The sequence below is a fragment of the Vespula pensylvanica genome, chromosome 12, assembly GCF_014466175.1.
Source record: "Vespula pensylvanica isolate Volc-1 chromosome 12, ASM1446617v1, whole genome shotgun sequence".
Taxonomy (NCBI): Eukaryota; Metazoa; Arthropoda; class Insecta; order Hymenoptera; family Vespidae; genus Vespula; species Vespula pensylvanica.
The window spans coordinates 4,947,473-4,964,478 of NC_057696.1; the positions used below are offsets into that span (position 1 = coordinate 4,947,473).

Genomic DNA, 17,006 nt, shown 5'->3' on the forward strand with positions numbered 1-17,006 from the left:
TTTAGCGCGTAATGCTTGATTATAAATGTAAGAAACTATATAAATAAAAGGTAAGATAGGTTTTTAACGTAATATCTCTATTTTATATTTTTCAGAAATCTATTTGATCTAAATCTACGAAAAATTGCAATTTTTTGTTATCGAATCTTACATTAAATTCCTTCAAGATATGTTCTCCATAGGTGCTAATTTAATAAATAACTCATTTACTTCCATTGTGAAATTTATTTAAAGGGGAAATTTCTTATTTTAACTTTTACCCAAAAAGTTAGTACGATTTTAAATAGGAGGGAGTAACGCGCGCTTTTTGACTTTTCTGTTGGTACTAGTCTGAACATGTAACGATTTCGATCAGAGAAGTTAGGCTAGGGTTTTAATGATAACGTACTCGTTCCTTGCTAGTGAAAAAAATTTTATTTGCTGCCATCTAGCGAAGAAATTTTATTATAAACAAGCGCACAGACACAATTAAATTTCGTAGGTATCTGTACATCACACTAACACTATTGTAGTCGGCTTATAGCAATTGCCGTAGTATGTGGTTCGGTACGAGTCTCGTAATAAAACAAATTTATATGAAATATATAATTTGAATATAAATATACACGTAATAAATAGTGAAAATATTTATTTACATTGTACAAATTGCATTTACAAAAAATTATTTGTGAAATTCTTATTGATAAAATTAATGATAAAGTTCTGTAGTCTTAGTAGCATTCTACCATAATTTTGATCTTACGATATATATGCAATATATTTGATGATACAATATATATTAGCATATTTTTATTGGTTAGTAATATTATGTAATTAATGTAATTATTAGTTTTAACTGTGTTTCCAAGTAAAATGCAATATTTTTAGATAAGCGTAAGAAGGTTAAGACATTAGTTTGTAATGTAAGTTTTCAACTTTGCATACACATGATAATAATATTTTTATGATTAATTTTCAGTTATATTTTCTAAAATGGTTTTTTATATATACTGTCACATATGTAAATTCAATGTGAAATGAATTATTAACGAATTTTGGAGTCTCAATATATTACAAGTATGTTTTCAACGGATCAATCTAAAACTTCAAATAATCTTCCAATTCAGGAAGATAAAAGAGTTTTTATAAATGATACAGACTGGGATAAAATAGCTGTATATTTAATAGGAAATCAACAAAGATTTAGAGAAAATATTATTATACCAAGAATGATAGGACCTGTACAAATTAAAACTAATGAAGAAAAAATGGTGGAAAGAGCGATGGAAAGTTGTGCTTTTAAGAGTATTATGAGCTGTGTACTTGGTATTTATCATAGTTGTTATTTTTTTTTTTCTTATACTTAAATCTTGACCATATATAATGATATAATGTTTGTAGGATATGGATTGGGAGCTGCAATAGGTTTATTTTCATCAAGTGTAAATCCAAATATCACAAGTGTAGAAAAACAACAAACTGCACGCGAAATATTCAGAGAAATGAAAATGACGACACTCAGTTATGCTAAGAATTTTGCTGCTGTGGGTTGTGTATTTTCAGCCGTTGAATGTACTATAGAATCTGTAAGTTTTTTTTAATCAATTTTATTTGCTTGAAAAAAATTTATTGAAGCTTCATTTTAATTTTAGTATAGAGGTAAAACCGATTGGAGAAATGGTACTTATGCAGGTGGTGTAACAGGTGGCCTAATAGGCTTAAGAGGTATTGACTATTTTTTTTTTTTTTAACATTTCAAATATGATGATGGATGTGTTTAACTTTTATCTGTTTCCAGCTGGCATAAAAGCAGGACTGATAGGTGCTGCAGGCTTTGCAGCATTTTCAACAGCAATAGATTATTACATGCACAGGTCATAAACAATGTTTAATAGAATTACAACTCGTGTATTTCTATAGAAAAGATATAAAAGCCTGCGTATATTGCGCATATTTATAATACATACAAAAGCATGAAACATGTTTATATTGTATAAATAGATATAAATGCTTAGAAATAAGTACAATGGTCAAGGTATAAAATATGTGAAAAATTGATATCTGTTCGTCTTAAATTACCTAAAACTTGTCTGTACTCCCGCTTATTGATTGAACAATTTTTTTTTTTATTTATTTTATATACCTCAAAATACTATTAAATCGTATTACAAAAATACTAAGCTATATCTTAATATTCTGATAAATAAGAACAAAGTAAATTAAATGCAGTTTTGGAACAGTTCTTAATACTTTTCACATAATACCTTTGGAAGATAAATATGTGCAAAATTTCATCATCTATCTTTTATGATTTATCACATTAAAAAGCAATGTTTCGTATAAGTTACAATATTTTTTGTCGTTAAAAGAAGATGCAGTCTTATATTTTTAATTTTTCTTTAAAACATCCTGGATGATATCACATGTCCTATTTGAATTAGATATGTCAGGAAAGTATATATATGTATACAAATACAAAAAGTATTTGCATATTCGAAGACATATTCCTCATTGTATAAATGAGTATAATCTTATTCACATACAATGATCTCTCATTAAAAATGTTTATATCATATTTAAAGTCTTAAAATTATATGTTAGTATAATGTATATTATATATAACATTGACATGAATTCTATTTTTTAAATTAAACATGAGATTCTCTTCTCTGTACCTAAAGAAGTATATTGGTTTGGAATTTTTTGGTTTTAGTTCTATAATATGGAATACTTAGATATCTGTCTCCTCTTAGTTATTTTATAGTAATTCTTTAAATGATAAATTGACACAAAATCTATGTAGTCGTTGTGTACATTATTCGTACATTTTTATCAGGAGATCTATTTCTGATATTTCCTATAAATTCAGATATTATTTCATGAATATTTTAAATCAGACCTTTTCGAAACAAAACAAAGAATTACAAGGCACTTATGACACTTATGACAACCTTCTCATTTACTTTTACTTGCAGCGGCATTGGTATCAAAGATATAATTACTTTGCACTATGTATCAATAATTGTCCTATGTATCTTACATATTAAATCTTGTTAATTCAAAAAAATATTAAACTACTGAATATTATATATAAATACACTTGTATGCAAGCAGTAGTTAAAAAAAAAAAAAAAAACTATGCATTAAAGAATTTTCTTATATAATGCACATATCAGCTAAATAGAAGCTTGTAAAAATTAAACTGTCTCTTAAAGCTAAGTTTTTGTATGTCACATATATTTTATAAACTTTTTTGGCACCTATAGAGCCGAAGCTCTTCCTTCATTTTGTCCAACATTTATTTGATTAGGGTTGCTGTTGTTGCATTTGTGCTTGCATTACAGCCAATAATTCTTGCATACGACGTAATTCTGCTTCCTTTTCTTGTAAAATACGATCTTTCTCTGTTACGGAAGTAGCTTTTTCAGATTCCACAATTCTATTTATAAAAAAAAAAAAATTGTACTATTAGTATTATTATTATTATTTGATTACAGTTGAAATATTTAGAAATGTTCTTACGTTTGTCGTCGTGGTGGAACCGGCGCTCCTTTAGCTAATCTTTCGCTACGATAATTTTCATAATGTACCTCCTGTGTTACTTCTTGTAAATCTTGCATGTGTGTTCTAAAACAGTAGATACAATCGTTTCTGATTCATGGCTGCTGAAATATAATGATACAGCTTTTTTATTAGAACTTTTAACTTACATCAGCATCGTTCTTAATTTAATAAAATCACAATGATCTGGATTTTCTACTTCAACAACACCCCAAGGATAAAGTCGCCCCCTTACTCTTTTTCCTTTAACTTCAAGTAAGGTATTTGCGCCACATACTGCAAATGGAACAGCTTCTTTCAATTGTCTTACTTGTTCTTTATAATCTTCATCTTCATCGCTATCACAATCTGGAAGGGGGTAGATCTTAATGCCACTACCTTCGATTTCTTCCATTACACGTTTCTTTAAACGAAGTACTTCTCTTTTAGTAAGTACATCTGCTTTTGCAATTACTGGCACAATGTTAACTTTATTATGTAATTGTTTCATAAATTCTATATCCAAAGGTTTTAATCTATCAACAAAACAAATAAATTATATTTGTTTATATACAATTGAGATAAAAAAAAATCCATTCAATAATACTTAAACATATAAATTAAATCCTTACCCATGACCAAATGGAGAAATGAAGTAAAAACAACAATGTATTCTATTATCAACTATATTTCTTCTATTTAATCCACTTTCATCCCGCAAGAATCTTTCAAATTGATCATCTATATATTGAATGATTGCTCTGAAACTATCTGTATTATCAATAGCATCTCCATAACCAGGTGTATCAACGACCGTAAGTCTTAGTTTAACACCTCTTTCTTCGATTTCTACCGTGGAAGCATCAAGTTTTACAGTTTGATTAGTTTTCTCTGTGTAAGCGGAAATTAATTACTTATTATATAATATTATATATTCTATTTAATATATATAACAATATATATTAAAAGTATTAATAGAAAAAAATAATAATTTTGTATTAAGAGATTAACAATGCTTACCAACAGCATCAGGAATTATTCTCTCTGGATATAAATCGGTTAAAAATAAACTATTAACTAATGTAGATTTGCCAAGGCCAGACTCTCCAACAACCATAAGTGTAAACTCAAAACCTTTCTTCACCGACTTTCTATGCACTTGATTAGGTAAATTTGCAAAACCTACATAGCCTGGGGCTTCAGGACTAGTAAACTGTTTAAAACATATTTCAATTAGAATAAATTGTAAAGTGAAAATAATTAAGAAGGAAATCGTACGGAATTACATAAAAATTTTACTACTCCCGAAAAACGTATAAATCTTTTTAAGGTTTTATGAATAGTACATCGTTAATAAACGTGATATTTAAAAAAATAACACATTTTATTGTTCTATAGATTACTATAAAAGTTTATATATTAAAATGTATGTTCAGTACAGGTTGCATATACATCCTCATAAATATTATACTTACAGTTTTAACATTATCTCTTTCGCTAGACATTCTTCCGTATAATCGAGTGGATTTTTTATTTGAAAAGAATTAAACTGCTTCCAGGCAAACGCCTTATAAACAATATTCGGATTAGCTACTTATGAATTAATGACAGAACAAGACGGAACAAGATCGAAATGTCTACTAGCAGTACTACCAACGGACGACGAGGCGTTTTAACCGAACATTTTTATAATCGGAGAAATTTTTATAACTATTTAAATGTGATGCAAAATGTATAATATTAATAAATTATATTTCCTTAATGTATGTATTCAACGATCTATTTTCAATTGGATTTGACATTGGAAATATTAATGAACTTTTTACGATTAGACGACGAACGTACGTGCAACGTCCGAAGTGAATCAAACTGCTTTTAAAACATAATAATATGAAGAATTTTAATTATTTTAGTAATATTATCCGAATATAAGATCAAAACGAAATACAAAAAATATTACAATGAAAGGTTCGAACATAATTAATTGTATGTAGATGTACGATTTAGCCTATTTTACTCGTGTTTGTTTGATCTATTCATAATACATAGTTTACTTTTTGACAGTTTGCGTATGATGATGCGAATGAATTACAAAACTATTTTATTAACATTGATTGTTGCTGTAGCAAGTTCTCTATTAACATCATGGAACAATTGTGGTTATCCTTTTTTCCTAAGGCCACCAGATTGGAAATATCAATTTCAACATAAGGTTAGTAAATCTTTTCAATCGACTTCAATCAACGATATATTCATTATTACAAATTTAAAACCATGATTGTACCTACAATATTTATGAATTGAATTATTTTTAAGGAAAAAGTGAATAATGAACCTGGATATCAAGAAATAGATTGCTCTATAAATGGCGATTATTCAATTGGGTGTCGCAAAGAAGGAGATGAAGTATACATACCATTTTCATTCATTCATAAATACTTTGAAGTAAGTATTACTCGGGTAATGCGTGTACAGTTTAGCCTGTTAAAAATTTATGTGACATAATATAAATAGATTTATGGTAAATTGGCAACATACGATGGATTAGAAAGATTTGAGTGGTTACATAGTTATTCAAAAATTGTAACCCCCAAGGGTAAATATGATCCTCGAGGAGTATTCATGACATTTGAAAATTATAATGTCGAAGTTAGAGAGAGAGTAAAGTGTGTTAGCGGCAGCGACGGTGTACCAATATCCACGCAATGGGAAAGTCAAGGATATTATTATCCGACTCAAATTGCCCAATTTGGACTGTCGCATTATAGCAAAAATTTAACAGAACCTGAACCTTATAGGAAATTAATAGAAGATTCCGATAAAGTAAAACAAGAATGGTCTGTTCCTCAAGGATGTGTTATTTCTAGAATATATGACAAACAAGTTAATAGCTATGTTATGAAATTTGCAACACCTGAGACTAGTACTTCTGGAATAAGTTTAAAACTGGATCATGTATTAGATTTGGTATTAAAATGGGATCTAAACATTAAGGATAATGGTAGCATAACAGTTGCATTACAATCTAGAGAAAAAAAAGATACATATTACTTGCATTACACTGCAAATAATGTAATGTTATATACCTATAAAAATCATATATATTATGGAATTGGGCAAATTAATCATCAGTGGAGACGTTTTACTAGAGATTTAGTCATTGATTTACAAAAAGGATTATATCTGAATGATAAAAGTAAAAAGAAACTTTCAAGATCTAAATTAAAGGTAACTACATATCATTTCAATAAGCAAGTTGATTAAAAAATTTAATAAATAATTCAATTTATATTTTTATAATAGATCGTTAAAATAATGCTTTATGGTTCTGGAATGATTGATAATATTACATTGTCAACAAGCGAACATATGGAACAATTTTATGATGCTGCCAAATGGTTCGTTGCTAATCAAAATATTACATCCGGTGGATGGCCAAATCCAGTTAGAAGAAAAGTTTCTACTGGTATGGCTACATTGGAACCTGGATGGTATATTATTGCATTTTATTCGTATTAATCTTAATACAACGAATTCTCGATTGTGTAAAGTTAATATATTAATTATTATGTTAATGTAAAATATTATTTTAGGTATTCTAGCATGGGTCAAGGACATGCTATTTCGGTATTGGCACGGGCATATTATCATTCTCGAGAAGAAAAATATTTACAAGCTGCAGTCAGAGGTTTAAGGCCATTTAAATTATCATCTAGTAAAGGAGGTGTAGCAGCTCTGTTTTTAGGTAAATACATTTGGTACGAAGAATATCCTACAACACCACCTTCGTTTATTCTTAATGGGTTCATATACTCTCTCATTGGACTCTATGATTTAAAAAGTATAGCAACAAATAAAGATGCGTATGAGGCATCAAGATTATTTAATCAAGGAATGATCTCACTTAAAAATATGTTGACTTTGTACGATACCGGGTCGGGTACAACATATGATTTACGTCATTTTACATTAAAAATAGCTCCAAATTTAGCCAGATGGGATTATCATTCTACACATGTGAACCAACTTCTTCTTCTTAATACCATTGACAATGATCCACTATTTACTGCAACTGCAGAGAGATGGATCGGGTATATGAATGGTAAAAAAGCTGCACATAATTAATTATATTTACATATATTTGTACTTAAAACGACTACATTGTGTCCTAATATCTTTATTAATTTTTGATATAATTTCTTTATTTGTTTAAACTTCACATTCTTAGCGATTTTATTTAAATAACCGTGGCTATAAAACGAAAAATTATCAGGTACATGCGTTCAGTTGTTTTTGTATGTACATATAAATGTTTTTATAAAAATTATGAGTAGATCACATACGCTTGATAATATACATCATTCACTCATGAATCAGTTTTTTAAAGATATTTATATATAATTCATTTATATTATAGAAAAAAATATAGATTATTAAAGGAAAATAAAACAATAATTAATTTTCAATAGAGGTAATGATAAATGCTATCAAGTAAATTGGTTGTGTAAATTAATTTCTGTGCAAGTATAATACATGTACTTAAGTAGTGAACTTTAATTAAAATGCAATCAGTTAATTTCTGCATGAAAAAATACTTGTAATCTTTAATATTTAACATCATTAATAGCAAATATCTATAAGAGCCTTGAGGAGCTGTCATATAATATATAAATTTATACCGAGATATATATATATATTAAAAATATTATATATTTTAACACACATAAAATAGGTCACCAACAAGCAGAAAAATTGAAGATTTTAGTAAGATAGGACACTTCTTTAAAAATATTTTTATCTCTTTTCATTTATCAAAATGACATAATTGGACTATACGCAAAGTAAAAGTATTATGGATATCTTAATAATTCATTTATATGTTTAACAATATAACTTATTTGCATGTTTGCCTTCATTACTTAAATGTGCCTCATAGAAAGTAAATGTAATTATTGTTTAATTTAATTTAATACTTATTATTCCATGCAAATTTTTTTTCCTATTAGAATTATTATTTAACATTCCACATGTTGATAATGTGCAATTCAATTTCAATTAATTTGTATATTTATGGCTTATATTTAATTATAAGGAAAAAATGGTTTGCTGTCATATTTAATATCTTATTGCAAAAATAGAAATATGTAGATAGACAGATGAAAAATATCAATGCAATGTTTAGAAAAACAGGGTAGAAAATAACATTGGTGATAGTAGCATTTAGTGATTGTATATTTTTTTACACTCAAAGCGATTGTAGTAACTCAGGAAATAATTTGCGAAAATTCTTAATTACTATTTTCATGTAAGTATAATGCTAAATATACTGGATCCCTTCATTGAAATATGAAAATAATTGAATGTTCTTTGAAATAGAATCTTAATATCATATAAATAAGTTAGATGATAGATATCGCACAAGAGTTACTCGTAATAACTAAATTAAGTATTGTTAAATTTCATACAAATTGGTTATATTTATTAAGATTAAATAAAACACATCAATATACATTTTCTTATTATAATAATGTAAATATAAACTTTCTGTAGTATAATCTAAGACTGTTATCATCAATCATATTATTAATTAATTATTGGATGCAATATATATTATACATCTTTTGTATTATGTATTTTATATAGGCTGTGTAACATGGACATGTTTGTAAGGCATGCTTTAAAAATATCTTATATAATCATTTTAATCAAACAAATCCCATGTTAAATTATGAAAGATAATAAAATTTAAAAACTACACATATGCAGGATATGACTTTATTATGAAGCACTTATACCATAAATGAAAATAAGACTGTATGAGTGGTACTTCCTTTAACTTTTGTAACTTTGCTACGTGCATTATTATAAACTTCTGTTTTTGTATAAATACCTTTTTTAGTAATTTCTACTGTTACTTTTTACATGTTAAGCTTATGAACACTTGCTGTAACAAAAAAAAAAGATTAAAAGGACAAATTAAAATATGAACATTAGCTCACATTAATAACTACATTTGATAGGGGGGAGGGAGGAGGAGACAAAAAAGAGATCAATTAAAAAATATGACGAGGTTGTCCATGATATACCTGAAATGGAAAGATAGTAATTTGAATATCAATAAATTACAAGCATTTAAAATCTATAAAAATGAAGAAAATATTAAGACAGTAAAGCAACTTGTAAATATGATAACATTTTTATTTCTCTAGTTTTTCATAATGAGATGACAATTATCATATGTTTATGGCTTTCTCTTTGTTCCACATTATCTGCTTACATGCAGATTTTGCAAACCCTCCTAGATTTTTAAAATCAGTTTTAAAATATGTAAAATACAAAAAAATTATGCAGGCTGATATTAGTAATTACAATGTGTACACGCACAATTGATAGGCATTTGAAATATTTATTGTGTAACATAAAAAAAGGATATAAATAGCTATAGAAGTTTATTTTTATTGTATAAAATATTTAACTCTAATAGTTAATTACTTTAAGCAGAAGTTAATTAATTGCTACCTTTTGTGTGTTCTTCTACAGTATATATATAAAGCTGTTATTTTTATATTTGTACGTGTGCACTTGTCAATTTATCAGCACATATGCTCGAAGCACAAGTTTAACATTTACATTGCTTTAAGACAATAAGAAAATTCCGTATATGTAAAAACTGGCAATGTATATTTCGTGCCAGAGTCAGACCAGAAAAAAACTAAGTTATTGTGTGTTTATATCTATATATGTATCCTTTGAAATGTTGTGAATGGAGTATACTTGCGTAACAAAACAAATCTTTTCAATTCTATCCCATATTATTTATAACAATATTACCTGCAAATACTGAATAGAAAAAAACTGAATAGACAATAAATAGAACAAATACAAAATTATCTATACAATTTCTAGTATCTATTTTTTTTATTTATTATAAGAAATTCTAATAAAGTCATTTGATGTATTATAGTATTACAAATTTCTGTTCTATAGGAAAATTTATTTTTGTTACTATAATCAAAAAAGTAAGTGCATTGTATAATATAAAATAAGGAAAATGCTCAGCCTGCATTATGCAGAAAGGGTCGCGGCATCCACAGTATTATATTTTCTGTGCTACATTTTAGATTTACAGTCTTAGTAAATTACTATAATGTGCATCTACACTTCATGTTCACCTCATCACCGCTACTATATGGTTTTATTATTCATATATTCAAATTGCATGCTTACTCCTATGAATACATCTGTATGTGTTTTACAGGTTCGTGTATACAATGCCTTTGACGAATATGAATAATTCGACACAACACATTAGGTTGGCTTGGCTTGCATTACACATGTTTATTTACCAGAAGCATCATGTTATACCTATTAGTAAAAAGATCGTCAGTTTTTTCACAAGCAATTAACTTTCAATCTAACTTTTTGAATGTATGAGTTTATCCAGTATAAAGTGCGTGTTTCATTTAGAAATACGACAGGATTGATGCAAGAGTACCAAATTTTACTGAATCATTAGAAACATTTCTATTATATTCGTGCAAATTAAAACTGTAAAAAACTTTAAAGTTAATAAAATTCCAAGTATAATAAAATCAAAATCTCTTATAAAAGAAAAAATTTAGATATATTTAAAATATGCTTTATGTTTAGAAAAAAATAATTAGATTAGAGAATACAATATGGCTTTATAATAAGAGTATACGTTTATATTTGTTGGCTATTAGACAAAACTGTTTAAATAAAATAATAGAAATAAATTAAATAAGATAATAGAAACGACGTTATGAAAAACTACATGGCACAATGCTAATATATCAAATCACTGTTGCATCAATCCTATTTTATTATTTTTTTCCAGTAGAACAATTTATGCTCCATTCATACAATCAATTATGTGATATTCTCTTAATTAAAAACTATGACCATTTGACTTTATTCTTTGAAACCTTAAATGATATTATTATCTAGATTTAGTATGTTCAATGAACATATTGCTCATACAAGTTTTAGTAAATTAATATTCATCAAAGGTTTCAAAGCAATATCAAACATATGTATTTTGTTTGCACTACCTATTATGGTTCAGTTTACTTTATATTTCTCGATAATAAAAATACAAGCAGTATAATGATGGTTGAAAAAACTCAATGTTGCAGGTGAATTTACTTGGTATGTGTATACATTATTGTATTCCTTATGTGTACAATGAATGTTGTGTCTATATGTGGCATGGAACTTGCTCGCATTGAACAAGCATGTATTTTATCTCTTGAAGAGACACCACAAAGAAAGAACAGGTCATATACTGATACTGATGTTGTATCATAAATTATGTTCTGTGGTATCTCTATAAAGCCAGATATCATTCCCCTACCTTGGCAACTACTTCCTTAAAACTGAACTTTTTATAGGAAGTAGTCTGGTGTCCGCCTAGTAACATGTGGTTCTCCACGTCTTGGTGCTGGGTCGAATTGAAGGCTAAAATACAATGATATGTTAGTAACATATTAAATAGTAACTACCATTGAACATTATATTAAAATGTGATATTTACAATGAATACTTCAAAGCATCATCTAGTTCCATAATTGCAGCTTGATTGCCACAACGATAGCAATAATTAGGAGCAGAGAATATAGTTACAACATTACGGTCATGACACCTGAAATTTCAAACACGTAATTAAAGAAAAAATATTTGATGAATTACCAATTTATACAAATAATATTAAAAATCAAATCAAATATATTGGTAAGTATATATACCAATTATATCCTTCCATAACCAATTGATGAGCTCTTGATACCAATGTGAGACCATTTGAATGATTAAATGTTTCTGATATATCTTGACCAAATGTATATCCTGCTCCTCGAGGAGAAATACCCCATCCTCCTCTGTCGTCAGGATCTGACCATAGCAAATCACACATTGGACCCTGTAAATAACACAATCAAGAGTTATTTATATGTAACTTATTGTATCACAACTAAAGTATTAACTGAACAACGTTGTACATACTTCATGTGGAACCTCTTGAAGACGATCTAAAGCTCTTATGTGATCTAAGGTATCAATTGAAGGTGATAGCCCACCATGTAAACAAAATATTTGACCGTCAACCAATGCAGTCAATGGTAGGTAATCAAATAAATCCGTAAAGAACTTCCATACATTGGCATTTCCGTATTTACGTAAGCATTCATCGTAGAATCCATATACTTGTGTGATTTGTCTCGATTCATGATTACCACGCAGAATCGTTATTCTTTCTCGATATCTCACCTATAGAAATAATATTACATTTTGAATAAATTTGATAAGATAATTATCAGATAAAATTTTGACTCCTATACCTTTAATGCAACAAGCAAAGTAACTGTTTCAACAGAGTAGTAGCCACGATCAACATAATCACCCATAAATAGGTAATTTGTGTCTGGAGATTTACCTCCTATTCTAAATAATTCCATTAAGTCATGGAATTGACCATGTACATCGCCACATACAGTTACTGGACATTTTACTTCTTGTACATTTGATTCTTTAGCCAAAATCTCTTTTGCCTAAATAAATAAAGAAATTTGATTTCAATATATATAATGTGTTTAGATAATAATGATTCATAAATAATACATTTTAATCAATATAGTTCAATTACATTTCAACTTCGATTAGAACATATAATTGAAATTTTTTAATTATTTTATATATACATATATATATATACATACATACATATATATATATATATATTCATATTTAAATGTTTGTATATTTTTTTATATCTTATAATATTGAAACTTATATTATTTAAAACAACAAATCAATTTTATTATGCATTATTGCCATTACTTCTGAAATGTGGAAAACTATTTTTAAAATCTTATAATTTAATAATATATCCATATAATTTTTGTCTTTTTTTGTCAGAATTTAACAAATTTTATTTAAAAATGAATATAATTATTGCAATGATATTGTTATTCGTCGCAAAGAGCAATAAAATTTTAATTTTAATAAGAAAAAAATTTGAAGCTACTATAAACTTTAAGCGATAGCAAAAGATCCTAATCATAACTATTAAATTTGTCAAAGAATACAAGTTGTGGAAGATAAAAATCTATTTTGTTAACACATCAAAATATCAAGTGGTACTACTCTCATGCAAAATATAAAAAAACGCAATTAATCTCGAATACACGTATGACACATCCTTATCATATACCATGGTAAGGCAATTGCAGTAACTCTCTTACTTATCGCTTCCGATTTTGAAACATTTAATGATTTTTATATATAAAATATAAAGGAGAATTATATAATTACAAAAGTACAGGAAAAGTGAACCGGCTTTTTTACGAACGGCATAAATGGTACTAAGTACCTTGTCGCATAGAGTTTTCACTTGGCTTTCTGTCAGTTGTTTGCAGTCATTTAACTGTTCTATCCACTGATCAAGTTCCTTCAGTGACGCCTTTTCCTCCATTTTATAGATCTACACAATATCCGAAAAATATAATACACTTTTAGCACATATAATATAACGCTAAATAAGCTTATCTGTAAACTAAATCATTCGGTTTGACTGCAAAAGCTTCTCAATACAAATATTCCAATCGAGCACACACTCACAAAATGGCCGAGCACGAATGCTGATGGTGACGTCATATACGATTCATGTGTGCCCCTGCTAACTCTATCTTCTCTGTCTTCTTTCCAAAAGTAAATGGACCAATCAACGTTGCTTGATAAATAATTCTTACCAATAGCATTTGAGGTTTACCTTTGATTTAACTTTCGCTACATAGGTACAAGCATTACTAAATCAGATTAATAACAGTAAAAATATTATCTGCAGATTTTCGAAACGAAAAATAATCTATACATTTAAAACAATATAATATATTAATAATTAATCTGTCAACATCTGCAATTCTTATCGTTATCAGATATTCAAACATTTGTTGATTCTTGCGTTAAATTTTAAATATTGAATGTTGTCATTATGTTTATTTGACTTCATCATTTAAAAGAATATTTATGGAATTTGATATACATTGATATTAATTATTATTTTAAATTATAATGATGTTTATTGATATTATATTAAACACACATAGTCAGAGTTGTCATTGTATCGTTGTAAAAGCTGTTTCCGTTCGAATTGTATAACGTACTTCATATTTAACCATTTGAAAAGGTAATCATTTAATAATAATTCTTACATTACATTATATATCGATAGACGTAATTTTTATACTATTCTATCTAAAATCCGTACATTATGCATAACGTGCGTGCGAGTTGATTTTGAAAAATCAATACTTCATTTATACTTGCAATAAATTGAATTCGTTTTATATCATTAAAATTTTATATATTTAACTTGGGGAAAAAATAACAGAAATTATAACAAGACAAACAATATTTGATTCAAATCAGATACCATTAATTTATTTTTAATATCATTATGTCTTGTGTTATTCGTAAAAGTAACAATATATTTATATATAGGGTATACTATCGATAAAAATAATCAAAGAATTTACTTTAAACATCAAATAAAGAGTTACATTTAAGTGTTACATATATTATTTACTCATTACATATATTTATGGAATCATTTTACGAGGTTAACCATAAAAATATATGAAAGTTTACTTATATATCATATAAAAGAAATATTACTTGTAATAAGATTTTATATAAAGCTAAAAGATATGAATATTTTTATGATTTCAATAATATCACATTTATTACTTTTTATTTTTGGAGATTAATTATCTTCTAAAAAAATATTAAAGCAAAAAGTGCAAGATCGTTAAGAGAATATTTGTGACATTAACGTTATTTATCTTTTTATGTTATTTTCCTTCTATAACACTTGACACTTTTTATCTACAAAGTGTTGCATCTAGTTGTACGAGCCAGGGTAATAATAATTTAATTTTTCGTCTATAATTTGAATCTTTTGAAACAGGATTTTTTTCTAAATACACAGTTTGTAACTTTTTGTTAGCTACTAAACTCTCCACAGTTACCCAGTCTTCGATCTCATTGTTATTCACCTGTAAATTCATTTCAAAATGAAAAAAATAGATCATATGAATGAATATTGGTAATTATCTTTATTATTTCTTACCCAAAATTCCTCTAAATTTTGAAGATGTTGAATATTCTCTATTTTTTTAATTTTATTGTTTGTCAGGTCCAAAGTTGTCAAATTTGGACAATTTTCTAAGCCTTCTATATATATTATTCCATTTTCGGATAAATATAATTGATCCAACTTTGTTAATTCTCCTAAATTTTCAATTTTTGTTATACGATTACTTTGTAGACTTAACAATTGGAGACTTTGTAAGCTTTCCAGATTTTGTATTTTAGATATTTTATTTTTGCCAAGAAATAAATTTATTAAATTTGTTAAATCATCTAAGTTTACAATTTCTCGTATTTTATTATCACCTAATTCCAGGGTGGTAAGATTTTTTAAATGTGCAAGATTTTCAATATATATAATTTTATTTGACGATAAGAATAATTTACGTAAATTCAATAAATTATTTAATCCTTCAATTTTTTTTATACGATTAAAAGAAAGATCCAAAAGTCTGAAAAATATAATAATAGATTCGATTAAAAAAAAAAATTGATACTTCCTAATGAAAATATGATAAGATATTAAACCAACTTACTCAAGATTTACAAGAGCATCTAAATTTTCTATTATAGTAATTTGGTTATCTCTAAGCTCTAATTCAACCAAAGTAGAAAGAGTATCAAGGTTTTCAATTTTCTTAATTAAATTCCATGTAAAACATAATTTTCGTGTTTTTGTCAATGGCTCCAAATTCTCTAATTTTGTAAGCCTTGAATGATTGAAATCTAATTCCTAAAATAATATATTATATAGTATATGTATATATAGATATATATAAATATACTTTGTTTTTTTACTGTTTGTTCAAATACACACTTCGCTATCAGGATCTATAATGAGAATCTTTTCCGTCTCTTCGGCCTCAGCATCATCATCTTGTTGTTCCATTTCAACTGATCCTTCACTCCTGTCTTCTTCTAAAAAATACATTTTATGATATAACCTAAAATATATATTTGTTATAAAATTGTCAGTTACTAAAGTAAACTTTACCATTGTTAGCCATTCTCGATCTTATTTATGAATGCAATAATATACTTTTTTTCTTAAGACTGATAAAATGCGTTTGTTTAATTATAAACTAAATAATCTTTCAGCATTAGCTTCGCAACTTCATAAGATTGAAACAGAAAGCTGAAAATAATTCACTAGATCGTGTAGGTTTATACACTAGTTATTCTGTAACAAGTGCAAACACAAAAAGTTTATAACAATTAAACAAATGATATATTTGAATGTTTAATTAAAGCATTGTTTTTAAAGCATATTAAAAACAATAATCTCAAAAGTAAACAATTGTAAACATCGATTTTTTGACGTA

At 26.9% G+C, this 17,006-nt stretch overlaps 5 protein-coding genes across 9 annotated transcripts; 2 read left to right on the forward strand and 3 right to left on the reverse strand.

Moving 5' to 3' along the window:
* The first annotated feature begins 75 nt into the window (after nucleotides 1-75).
* Nucleotides 76-2,037, forward strand: LOC122633454 (mitochondrial import inner membrane translocase subunit Tim22). Its single transcript, XM_043821352.1, has 5 exons — nucleotides 76-795; nucleotides 959-1,305; nucleotides 1,381-1,565; nucleotides 1,632-1,704; nucleotides 1,778-2,037. Exons 2-5 carry the CDS (start codon nucleotides 1,059-1,061, stop codon nucleotides 1,858-1,860), a joined length of 588 nt encoding a protein of 195 aa, XP_043677287.1. The 5' UTR covers nucleotides 76-795; nucleotides 959-1,058; the 3' UTR covers nucleotides 1,861-2,037.
* Nucleotides 1,730-5,136, reverse strand: LOC122633449 (septin-1). Its single transcript, XM_043821342.1, has 6 exons — nucleotides 4,995-5,136; nucleotides 4,540-4,732; nucleotides 4,152-4,410; nucleotides 3,690-4,055; nucleotides 3,502-3,606; nucleotides 1,730-3,418 (listed from the first exon to the last, which is right to left on the reverse strand). Exons 1-6 carry the CDS (start codon nucleotides 5,022-5,024, stop codon nucleotides 3,286-3,288), a joined length of 1,086 nt encoding a protein of 361 aa, XP_043677277.1. The 5' UTR covers nucleotides 5,025-5,136; the 3' UTR covers nucleotides 1,730-3,285.
* Nucleotides 5,137-5,347: 211 nt separating this feature from the next.
* Nucleotides 5,348-8,847, forward strand: LOC122633444 (D-glucuronyl C5-epimerase B). 2 transcript variants are annotated; one of them, XM_043821325.1, is made up of 6 exons: nucleotides 5,348-5,487; nucleotides 5,584-5,731; nucleotides 5,836-5,964; nucleotides 6,034-6,747; nucleotides 6,823-7,010; nucleotides 7,113-8,847. In XM_043821325.1, the coding sequence occupies exons 2-6, from the start codon at nucleotides 5,591-5,593 to the stop codon at nucleotides 7,642-7,644; spliced, it is 1,704 nt and encodes a 567-aa protein (XP_043677260.1). In that variant the 5' UTR covers nucleotides 5,348-5,487; nucleotides 5,584-5,590; the 3' UTR covers nucleotides 7,645-8,847. The 2 variants fall into 2 exon arrangements, with proteins under 2 accessions (XP_043677260.1, XP_043677259.1); XM_043821324.1 differs by having other exon boundaries at nucleotides 5,367-5,505.
* A 433-nt stretch (nucleotides 8,848-9,280) lies between these two features.
* LOC122633451 (serine/threonine-protein phosphatase 2A catalytic subunit alpha isoform) lies at nucleotides 9,281-14,174 on the reverse strand. Of its 3 annotated transcripts, none has more exons than XM_043821346.1 (7): nucleotides 13,907-14,174; nucleotides 12,876-13,085; nucleotides 12,541-12,804; nucleotides 12,285-12,457; nucleotides 12,074-12,181; nucleotides 11,894-11,997; nucleotides 9,281-9,463 (listed from the first exon to the last, which is right to left on the reverse strand). In XM_043821346.1, exons 1-6 carry the CDS (start codon nucleotides 14,006-14,008, stop codon nucleotides 11,925-11,927), a joined length of 930 nt encoding a protein of 309 aa, XP_043677281.1. In that variant the 5' UTR covers nucleotides 14,009-14,174; the 3' UTR covers nucleotides 9,281-9,463; nucleotides 11,894-11,924. The 3 variants fall into 3 exon arrangements, with proteins under 3 accessions (XP_043677281.1, XP_043677282.1, XP_043677280.1); XM_043821347.1 differs by lacking the exon at nucleotides 9,281-9,463 and adding an exon at nucleotides 9,700-10,884; XM_043821345.1 differs by lacking the exon at nucleotides 9,281-9,463 and having other exon boundaries at nucleotides 9,700-11,997.
* Nucleotides 14,175-14,989: 815 nt separating this feature from the next.
* LOC122633450 (protein phosphatase 1 regulatory subunit 7-like) lies at nucleotides 14,990-16,894 on the reverse strand. 2 transcript variants are annotated; one of them, XM_043821344.1, is made up of 5 exons: nucleotides 16,679-16,894; nucleotides 16,502-16,599; nucleotides 16,221-16,417; nucleotides 15,665-16,136; nucleotides 14,990-15,590 (listed from the first exon to the last, which is right to left on the reverse strand). In XM_043821344.1, the coding sequence occupies exons 1-5, from the start codon at nucleotides 16,689-16,691 to the stop codon at nucleotides 15,417-15,419; spliced, it is 954 nt and encodes a 317-aa protein (XP_043677279.1). In that variant the 5' UTR covers nucleotides 16,692-16,894; the 3' UTR covers nucleotides 14,990-15,416. The 2 variants fall into 2 exon arrangements, with proteins under 2 accessions (XP_043677279.1, XP_043677278.1); XM_043821343.1 differs by having other exon boundaries at nucleotides 14,991-15,590; nucleotides 16,502-16,602; nucleotides 16,679-16,889.
* Nucleotides 16,895-17,006: the final 112 nt, after the last annotated feature.